General features: G+C 53.5%; 1 protein-coding gene across 1 annotated transcript in view; it reads right to left on the reverse strand.

Moving 5' to 3' along the window:
* LOC116998503 (unconventional myosin-X-like) overlaps positions 1 to 6,121 on the reverse strand; it is an 89,531-nt gene extending 83,410 nt beyond the window's left edge. The window contains exon 1 of the mRNA XM_033064199.1: positions 6,038 to 6,121. Within this exon, the coding sequence (XP_032920090.1) occupies positions 6,038 to 6,058 (21 nt within the window). The 5' untranslated portion in view covers positions 6,059 to 6,121. The remainder of the gene's footprint in view (positions 1 to 6,037) is intronic.
* Between the last annotated feature and the right edge of the window lie 4,729 nt (positions 6,122 to 10,850).

Consider the following 10,850-nt stretch of genomic DNA (forward strand, 5'->3'; position numbering starts at 1 on the left):
ATCTCAAAACTGTTGATCTGAATGGGGAAAACCACTACTAATTGAGGGAGTTTCCAACAAATGTCTGCAATGACAGAGTCAGCACTATTTTGTATTCTCACCAAGGACCTAAAATCTAGAGTAGTACTGACAGTACTAGCAGATGCCAACATCTGGTAGATAAGTAAGTACCCACAAGGATGTGACCATCAGAGCAGTGTGGATTCCACAGCTCCCTGTTAGAACAAAACAGGATTAAAGTACAGCCAAACTGAAAGGTCATCATCAGGAGAGAAGGAATGCAAGGAGTACTTCAAACAGAGGAATGTCTTCTGGAAAGTCACAGACCCAAAGAGGATTGCAAGCTCCCAGGACATTCGGGTGCAACAAGAGCTGATGCATGTCTGGGATGTATAAACAGGAGTAAGGAAGTTTACTGCTTACTTATGCTTTGAGGTGTGAGAAAGAAGCCTTACAGAGACAACATAAAAGGCTCAGTCATTTTTGCTACTCAGAAAGATCCCTTGTAGTGCAAAAGTGTTTGTGAAGATGCTAATGTCATTATGTAGATTTGCCAGAGCTAGGGCTGACCTATCTAGCCCAGACAGTGATAGTGGGGGGAAGAGCAGCATGTGGCCCAGCATGGGCTGCAAACCTCATCTCTGTCCCTGCATCCTCAACTGACTGAACCCTGCTGACACGACACAGCAGCCAGTAGCACTGAGACCCCTCTCTGTTACCTGCTGGCTCACCTTTGCCAGCAACCCAGAGGCAACCCAGTGCCAGAAAATAATTTTTTGCAGACGGGGAAGTTATTTGGGACAAAGCAACTCTCATGAAGCAGAAGAAAAGTAGGACCCAAAAACGGATGGATCTGCCAGACACTTTAGAAATGAAGCAGGATTTATTTTAAAACAAGGTTGTGTAACCACTTGAAGAAACTGCAAAAAGCAGGGGATCTTCCAGAAATAAGAAGCCCTTCTAGAAAGTGTGATTCAGCCAAATCTTCACCATTGGCTCAAGACACAAGTAACAGGAATAAACAGCACTAATACGCCCCCCTCATCCTAACCCTAATTTCTACCTTCTCATGAAATTCACTGATTAATGGATCTATGAGAGGCCCCACCACCAGTTCAGTTGCTGTGATAATTATTGCACTTGTATGACAGGACCCTGGGTACTGTGCCAAGAGATGCATACAGACCCTCCACAGGTGTTTTTCCTGAGACTTGGCTCTACAGCACTGCTGAACCGTGGGTGATCTCAGACAGAAATGAGGAGGCAGAACTGCAGAGTTTAGGGTAACTGAAAGATAACCAGGAAATCCAGACTCTCACAAGTTTTGGTCTTAATGATCACATTTAGATAGTTCACATATTCTCCTTGAAGCAGAACGGGAAAAAGAAATTGCAAAACATTTGTGATCATTATGTTAAATGTCAGCGTGGCAAGAAGTGAAACCAGAGCACAACAAGGTGGCTTTGGAGGCCACAATGGGGCAGCTACAGGCTGGCCCAGGGCAACCTGGCTTCCCTTCAGTGGGGGCTCTCATTGAGAGCCTGTGCCAGCTTACCCTCTTGCTGCTGATGGGATCTGACAAGGTCGCAGCTCATGCAGCCTGGCTCCAGATGAATGCCCTGAGGAGGGAGCTAGCAGGACTCCCTCTATTCCGCCAGACACTTCTTCATGTCACCTTTGGCACAAGAGCTTTCTTCCTTGCAATTGCTGCTCCAAAACAGGGCAGTCAAACCCTTTTGTCCTATATCTGCATCTTTATCACTCTGAATGGATTAGGGGAGACACAGCTTGGATGGAGGATTCCATGTGTAGGAACATCTATATTACACTAACTGCATGTATAACCTCAAGAACTGTGGTACTTGTCTCTAGCTGCACTTCACAGGCTAAACAGGAAGGGTTGCTCTGTTTGCTACTGACACAGAGAGCATTACATACACAAGATGGGTAACAGTCAGCATTTCTCTGTCTCTTCTTAATCCCTACAGGTCCTCTTTCTGAGAGGTCACAATATTCTCAGTAGACTGAGAGGAGCTTGTCAGGGGAAGCTGGCAAAGCACATGTTCCTGAGAGCTGGAGAGAGGCTTGGCCAGAATACTCCTTCAACGAGCAGCCTCACTGGTTAAGAAGATGATGTCCTAAGTACCTTTTCTTTCCAAGATGGCATTTCCTAACACAATGCTTGTTAACACATGGGCATTCAGCTTACTGTTATTTGTAAAGACAGCACATCACTCATGGTCAGCATCATCCATGTCAGCTGAACCATTTCCCTCATCTCAAACAAGAGTCTCTGGACAGATTCTCCAGGACTTCTGGCCATGTTCCTCTCTCACAGGAACTCCTCCTTCTCCCAACTGCAGGGAGCATGGGAAGGGCAGACCAAGCTATTGAGAAATCTAATGCAGTCATGTACAAGCCCTTCCCAGCAGAACCTAGGCTCCCTGGGGACACAGGTCTCTGGGCAATGCATCCAAGCAGCTTCAACAGAGAGCCCAAAGCTGGTGGGAATTATATGTGCAACCAAAAATCAGACCAGTCCTGTACCTGCTGCACCCATGAATCGGGCAGGCTCCACACTGCAAAGGTGCATTCACAGTCAAGTCCTTTCAGTTGTTCTCCTTACCCATGTTCCCTGCCTGCAAATGTTTACACATATGACTTTACACTGGGATTAAGAAGGCATTAGATGCCCAAAGCACAGCAAATTCAGCTGAGTGTCTTGTGGCCAGTAAAGGGCCACACTCTGTGAACTCCCTGATGGCTTTTGTGAAGTAGTCAGACACTTTCCACCTGCATTGAGGAGTCAGCAGTCAGAGCAAAGCTGCCAGAGCAAAAGAAATCTGGCAGAGGTATTTGCTCCCCACCTCAGTTTGGGGCCAAGAAAGTAGCTCAGGTGCATTCATGGTGGCAACTCCAATAGCCTTAGTACTCCCTCACAGCCTTGACTCTGAGGCTCCTTCCTGATCTGCCTGTATCCCTGGGAGAGATGGATCCTCTCCCTTGTCTCCGTGGCAGATGTCTCAGGCCATAAAGAAGAGAAGGGCTGTGGTCAGGGAAGGATGGGGAACATGGGAAATAGTAAGTGAAGACCATGACAGCTGTAGAGAGGACAATTCCAATCACCACAGCCATGCGGGACATGAATACAGAATTACCCCGCCTTTCTCTCCCCATGTCAGAAAGCTTAAGAACTTCAGGGGATTTATTTTACAACACAGATGAAAAGCTTTGGATTTCACAAGACCAATGAGGAAAAACGCTTAAAATGCCAGCATTTCTAGGCCAGTGGCATATGAGAAGGAGAACAGCATCTGTGATTCCACTGAATGCTGCTGCTCAGGGCAGACTGACTATTGGGACTGTGCTTACTGGTCACTCCAACTGGAGTGCAGGACAGGATGGGAGAAGTGTCTCCTTTAACCCTGTCCATGGCATTCCTACTCCTAAGGGGGGAATCGGAGAGCGAGTCACATCCTCTGTGTCAACCCCACATCCTGCCCACGCTCCAGACACACAGGGAAACCATCATCTGTCACCATGCCACAGCCCTGGCCTCCAGGGCCCCTCCTCCCTGCCTGGGCACAGGACTTGATGCAGCAGCCAAGCAAGGAGATGGTGGAGCACACACACACGCTCCTGCACTCACACCGGGCTGGAGCAAAGGCGTCATCTGTCACATCTCTGAGCCGTGCCACAGAGCAGACCTCTGATGGCAGAGGCGCACACACACATCTTTGTGCTGTACCACCCGCTGAGGATGAAGGTTTTCTAACCTGGCTGGCTTGGGACACTGCAGGAGAAGAGCAGCAGCAGCAGCACACACCCAGCAGCTTGCTGTCCCTGGGCTCTGCAAGCAGAGGAGAGCACAGGACACGGGAAACCTTTCCACAGTGTCAAGCTGGCACAACTATTCCACCCTTGGCAGAACCAGGATGACAAGTAAGTTGTACCCTTCACCAAGACAGTTTGGTCTCCAGCATGCCAAAGAGACAACTAGGGGAGTTGTGAATGGCATCCCCACCTAACCCCAGACACTGATCCCATAGCAGAGTGGGATAATCTAAATGCTGCAAGCACAGCATGGGAGCCTGCTAAGGCAAGCCCAACAGCACAGGGGCTTAAGCTATTCACTGTAAAACATGACATGCATCCCCTGGGACAAGCTCGTCTTCTGCTGCTGCAGAAAGAAGTGAAGCAACTCCCTTCCACTCAGGCTTTCCCTCCCACCAAGAACCCCCCATGGAGAAGGAGGAAGAGTGGCTGGGGTGCAGCAAATGCCAAACATTCCGGCTCTGGGGAAGCCACATTCCCTCTCTCCCACCCCCACTGCCTTTCCTGCAAAGCAAAGTCTGATGCTTTCCTGCACACGCTCACCCCAGTTCTCCAGCCTTGCCGACCTTGCTTCATCAGGATTTAAGTCTGGTTTACAAGAGATGTGTGACTCTTAGAGAGACTCTGGCTCCAGGACTGCCCTTCAGCCCTTCCTTGAAATCCCTGTCTCTTCAGATAATGGCAGAATCATGCCTGGACAGGTGGAGCTGGACAAAGCAGGCAGTTCTCTGATGGGTGCTATTAGCTGAGAGGTGCACCTCTGGGTATCCCCTTTCCAGCCTCCCACTCCCATCGGTTCCTTCAGGCTCCTCAGTGGCTACTCCTGTTGCAAGAGGCCAGGAGGCTCCTCCTGACAGAGGGGTGGGCATAAAAGCTCTGGTGAAATGGCCCTTTGGGAAACCCTGGCCTTCATCTGATTAGATACAGACGGCCCAGACGTCCAGGAGCAGCAGGTTAATCAGTTAATGGCCGAAGGATGCTGGGCGATGCGCTGCCGCATGCTGCGGGGCAGCCCCAGCCGCACAGCCCGGGGGCAGCCACTCCTTCCTCTCTGGGGCCAGATCTGGGAAAACAATCTGTTCTGATAAAGAAAGTGCTTCACCAGGGAGGGGGCAGGCGCAAGCCCAGCAGCTGCTCCAGCCCAGCGAGCACGGGCTGCTCCGGAGCGCTGCTAGCTCCCCCTCCGCACCCAGGACTCGCAGGGCCAGACACTGGGGTTAATGGCCTGGAAACCATCTGGGGGCTGGAGGGGGCAGATGTGTCATGCCCCAAGCAGGAGGCTTTCAGACCTCGAGAAGGCCCTGTGACCCCATAGTGCCTGCCGTGCCCGCTGCCAATGCCACGGGCATGGCCATGGGTCCAGAAAGGGCTGCCCCGGCATTGCGCCCACCTGCCCCTCATAACCAAAGGCATCACCAGGCTGGGCTGGAAACCTGTGTATGCTCAGGCAAGAAAAATAACACAGTGAATTTCGGGGCGTCTGGGCTGTGCCAGGCACCTGGTCCCGCACCTTCAGTCACTCGCTCCCCGTGGCAGCACAGTGCCCGCACGGCCGTGTGCTCACCCCGGGAGGGCACGGCAGGCAGGCGGCTCCAGAGCCCGCGGCGAACAGGTACGGCTCTGGCCCCGGGCACGCTCTGCCCGCCGGCGCGACGGTGACTGGGCAGCGGCGGCGAGGGGCAGGGGACTCCAGCCGCACGCCTGCTCACCGGCCCGGTGCCCCGGAGCCCAGCCGCTCTGTGACACGCACACGCAGGCAGGAGCAGGCTCCGGACCCTGAAGTCGTTCCAGAGGATTAAAGAGCCGGCTCTGGGCAGCCATGACTATCATGCGACAAACCCTCTCCTCCCGCAGCAGCCCTCGGTCGGCATCGCCGGCACCGCACATCGCTCGGGCTCCGGTTCCCGCAGCACCTTCAACCCCTCGCACGGGTTGCGCGGTGCCGCGCCGGGCTGGGGTGCGCTCGGGGACAAAACCCCCCGCATCCCATCGCTCCCGAGAAAGTGAACCGGGACCGCCTCGGCGAGGGGCAGTGGGGGCGCGGCGCGGCCCGCGGGGAGCGCAGGTCCCACGGCCCCGGGGACGCTCCTGGCCCGGGGCACGGCGCCCCGATGCCCGTCTCGACCCTAGACCCAATCCTGCCGCCTCCGCCCGGCCTCGCCTCTCCCAGCCCCGCTGCCGTGCCCGTCCCGCCGCTGCCCACCTGGCGCAGAGAGGCGTCCATCGGCGGAGCCGCCCGCGGAAGCGCTGCCGCCGGCTCTCAGCGCCGCATCGCCGCGGCCGGGCGGGCACGGCTCGCCGGCCCCGCGCCGCGCTGGCTCCGCCTCGCCGGCCGCGGGCAGCGGGGAGCGGCCGGGCCGCCCGCTCCGCCCCGCTCCGCCCGCCCCGGGGCGCGGGGAGTGCGGCTCCTGCGGCAGCGGCGGGGCCGCGCCGTGCCCGAGCGTCGAGGAGCGGGATGAGGCTGGCTGGGAAGAGGCGCGCATCTCGAGAGGAGGGTGCTGAGAAAGGTTGGGGTGGGCCCGAGCGGCCGGTGCCACCCACGGACACGCGGCGGGGACGGGGGACCACTGCCACAGGAGCCAAGTGTGGACCTTTGTAAGGGTAATTGATGTCATCCAGAATAGCAAACATTTCGGGTTTGAGGTTCCTTCAACAGACCGTCATAGCATGATGCAGTGAGAGACATCATTAACAGGAATCCTGATAGAGCTTCGAAATGATGTCTCTGACATCTGGAACAGGTGGCAAAGAGCAATACTCTGGGCAAAGTTTATCCAGATCATAGTTCAAATAATTCAATCACAGATCCCAGTGTGGCTAGATCATAGTTCACAAGTGTTCTGTGAAGGTGTTTCTTTCCATCAGAAATTATTCTGAAATAAAGGAAATCTAATGGAGGGTTGTGGGGGAAAGGCTTTTTAATTTATTAATATTATTTTGGTAAATAATGGGAGAGTTTTTTACTACTTAAAACACAGGATTCTGAGGTAGATGGCGGTATCTTGTTCAACATCTGCAGCTGGACAGAGTCACACCAAAGCCACTGTCTAAGCTGTGATGACCACCCCCACCACTCTTCCACCTTCACTATCTGGGCCTTTTGGTAATTTCCTGATATATGAGTCACTGTCAATGTGTCCTTCCATTTTGATGCCAAGTTACTGAGAGCTATCCTGAGCGTGACTATCCAGGTTCTTTGGTACTTATGCTGGATTAGTTTAATCTACACCACTTTCCCTGTCTTACGAAAACATCATGCAAGACGGTGCCAGAAGCCTAACTGCAGTTCTTATCTCCTATCTAATACTTCTATCCGCAAGGCCAATCAGTGTGTCAGAGAAAGGGATTAAATCTACTCACAGTGTCCTTGACAGCCCTCCTTACAGCCACGTATTTGTTGCCAGGCTGTTTCTGCCACAGCCAGCTTTCTCCTCACAGGAGGAGAGGGGGTTCCTGCTGTTTCTGCAGACAATTTTGGCTGTTAAGCTTCTCAGTTTTGGCTGGTCACCAGGGGGCCATGGAGCTCCTCACAACCACAGGAAAGTTGAGGAGCACACTTCTTTCTCCTCTACCTGCCTGACAGCCAGCAGCCTCCACCACCAGACATCCCAATCTTCTCCAGAGAAACTTTGGCCATGGTTCTTGTCGTCCAGGGTAGAAGGGAAGGATACTACCTTTCAAAAGGGCAAGGTTTCTAGCATTAACATTATTGCTGACTGACAAGAGGGAAGTAGAAGGCGCCTTGACCAAGTCCTTAGAACAAAGTAACTTCCCAACTCTCTGTCAATAAAAATTGGATTCCCCAAATGGAGCATCAGTGACTGATGCTGTAAGCCCTGTACTCTATCAGCCTAGTAGAAAAAGTGACAAGAACCTTGACAAGAAACTTACACGTGAAATTTGTTCCTTTCATTTAATTAAAGCACCAGTCCTGCGTTTGTGCAGCCCACTTGGAAACTGCAGTATCTGAACTGTTTCCTTCCTGGCTTTAGGTGCTGCTCCTGAGAAGAGGTGACTGTGACCACCTACTTCTTCACAGAAAAATGATAAGCAAGTTGTTGCTGGCTCGCTATCACATGAGCCCCACTGTGCAGGAGAAGCCTGAGACCTCTCTCCAACCCATCAGCCCCCACTCCTCCCCCCCAACCTCGGGGCTGCCTCCTTCCCCAAACCTGGCTGTAGTGCTGACTGTGAGTTTGGCAGCAATGTCAGCAGCCCAACAAGCTCCCAGCACTCCTCTCAGCCCAGCTGCAGACAGCACAAGAACCAGGATGCCATGGCTGTTCTCTGCTTGTCAGCAGAGTGCTGGGCTCTGGGAGAGGACAGCCAGGGCAGGTGCTGGTGTGTCTGAGCACTGAGCTATGCCTGCATCCATGAAAGGAGCAACCCTCGGGTGCTGCAGGCAGCAGGGCCCCGCACCCAGCCATGGCAGGAGCAGACAGTGAGTCAGCTTCCTGCTGGGCTTTCCACACCGAGGGAAGGTCGGCAGAGGACTGGCAGGAACAAGCTGAGGCAGGAATTCCTCCTGGACTCCAGACAATATCTTAATTTCCTCTTCTGCCACGGGTCTGGCACATTGCTGGGAGGCAGGCAGCCTGCATGCCCTGCTGTGGGTGGGAAGCATCTGACAGATTTGCTCTCCCATCGCCTGCGAGGGGTCGAGCTGTGCCACCTCGGCTGCAGCTCCCACTTCCTCAATGGCTCATCAGAACTGTGCTCGTAGGGTGGAGGACTGATTTCCTCCACTGTCAGCCCTGGGATGATCTCATTTGGGAGAGTCAGCGGCAGAGGTAGGATACCTTGAACCAGACAAAGGCACAGGGAGGCACAGGTGGAGAAAGAGGGAACCTGCACTCTGCTATGCATTGCCACCACCACAGCCCCCACTGCCAGGCCCTGCTGCTTCCCTGAGGCAACCAAATCCCCCCTTGCCCAAAGCAGGGGACAGCCAGGAATGTGTTTAGCAGATGGAGAACTACTGAGAACAGCAGCCAAAAATCAAGCATCCCACCCATTGCCAGACCCTGGTAGACCACCAGACACCGAGGCGCTCTCCTAACTCAGGCTGCATGCAAGAGGAAGGGGACACACACAACACGCACTAGAGTGCAAACTGATCCCACATTTCTCCTTGTTCTAGTTTAACAATTCCTTGAAATAAGCTTATAAATCAACACTTGAAAAGGGCAGGTCCTCCCTTCTCCCATTCCCAGACTGCGGGTAGCCCAGCCACACCTCAGACTTGGTCAGTCTGGCCAGGCCAGCTCAGGCTTGGGCTGCTTGAACTCAGCTTATGAGTTCCAGCCCCATCCCCTGCAAAGTGATGATGGTGATGATCAAAGCTCTCCCTGCCCGAGGCTGCTCTGAGGCTCTATGACAGGAATTAGCCCAAGCTCCTTGGGGACAGGATCATGTTTGTACCAGATGTGCCTCTGTTCCAGAGGAATGTGATTAAAGATGTCTGGAGAGGTTTTCACAGGGTCACACCAAGCACTGCAGCACCTGCTCCCCCAGAGAGCAGGAGCATGAGGGGCAGTCCTCCTTCTAAGGGAGGATGATGGGAAGGTTTATTTGTCCCGGGCATCCTGCTGGCTCCCGTATCACTTCAGCCACCAGCAGTGAGCCCATCTCACTGCAATGGACAGTGCTGCTCCTGCACACTGCAGAACTCAGGCCAAGGGCAGCTACACCCTCTCTTAGTCTGACTGCAGTGGGAAAAGCTTCTTATCCCATCCAGGCACAGAAATGCCCTCCAGGGCTGCCCTTTCTCTGTAGGTCAGGAAACAGGATGTTGTCTTCGTTTTCAGCCTGAGCACAAAAGCAGATCACTGGAGCAGATGGACCCAGAGGGTGGATGCTGGGCACATCCACCCCACTGTGACCATGTGCCACCCCTGGGCCTCTGAAGCACCCACCTGAGCAGCATCACTGGAGGCAGCACTGTAGCTGGAACTTTCTACCAGCCCCATATGCACTTGGCTGACAAACCAAACCCATAATTAGGTATCTCCAGCTTTCTCTGCAGATAGCGGTCCTTGTTCCTTCAGCCCAACCCTTCCTTCCTTTCCCTTCCACATCCCAGGCCACACATCCAGCTCCTGGAAGTGACAAGCTGAGGTTCCCTGATGCTGCTCCCTTTGTGCTGCTGCTGGTTTTCTTGGGGCCACAACATACCTGTGTGGCTTTTATACCTTGGCCATGAGAAATGCATTCCTGGTGATGAGACTTCTGAATGAGGGAGCTGAACTGCACCAGGCTATAATTACAGAAGGAGCGTGTGGGGAGAGGCCAGCCGAGCGCATCCACCTCATTTCCTCTCCTATTAAGTCTACCCTGCTTTTCTTTGACCCAGACCAAACCTTGCTATAAATGGCACAATGCTGTGGAGGTCACAGATGATTCTGCTACAAGCAGCTTTGTGGATTCTGCTTGACTAAATGCATAAGCAGGGCTTTGCTTGCAGATACCATTACTATGTGATTCATGCTGTAGAAAGTATGTCAGGCAGCTGTGGTGTAGGCAATGCCCAGACTGGGCTGTTTTGCCAGGGGAGCTCTTTGTCTCCTTCACAACCAGCAACTCAAGTGAGCAAGGAGGTTAAATGGTGTCATATCACTACCCCTGGCTGTAGCTGAATTCTGCTGATGGGTGCTGGTAGTGTGAGCCTTGCATGTTCCTGATCTTGCCTGCACAGTTTCAGCTTGCAAAAATCATTCATGTGCTGAAGTAGAGAGCTCTTCTCACTGTGCACCTGCTGCCAAACCGATGCCAATCCCTGCCCTGTTTTGTTGTGCTTGTCCCTTGTCCCCAGAGGCAACCTGAAATGCTGTGCTGCTAGACTAGCAAAGGAAAAAAGCAGACGAGGCTGTGCTAACACCTCCAGGGCTGAAAAGTGAGTGCAGCCCCAGTTCAGAGCACCAGTAGCTGGCCCCAGCATCTGGCCATCTGTCCTTGCTGAGGAAGAGAGCCTGGCACAGGGGGAGGCAGCCACGCCCCAGCCTCTCCCAGACCCAGCG

The sequence above is a fragment of the Catharus ustulatus genome, chromosome 7 (assembly GCF_009819885.2).
Source record: "Catharus ustulatus isolate bCatUst1 chromosome 7, bCatUst1.pri.v2, whole genome shotgun sequence".
Classification (NCBI taxonomy): Eukaryota; Metazoa; Chordata; class Aves; order Passeriformes; family Turdidae; genus Catharus; species Catharus ustulatus.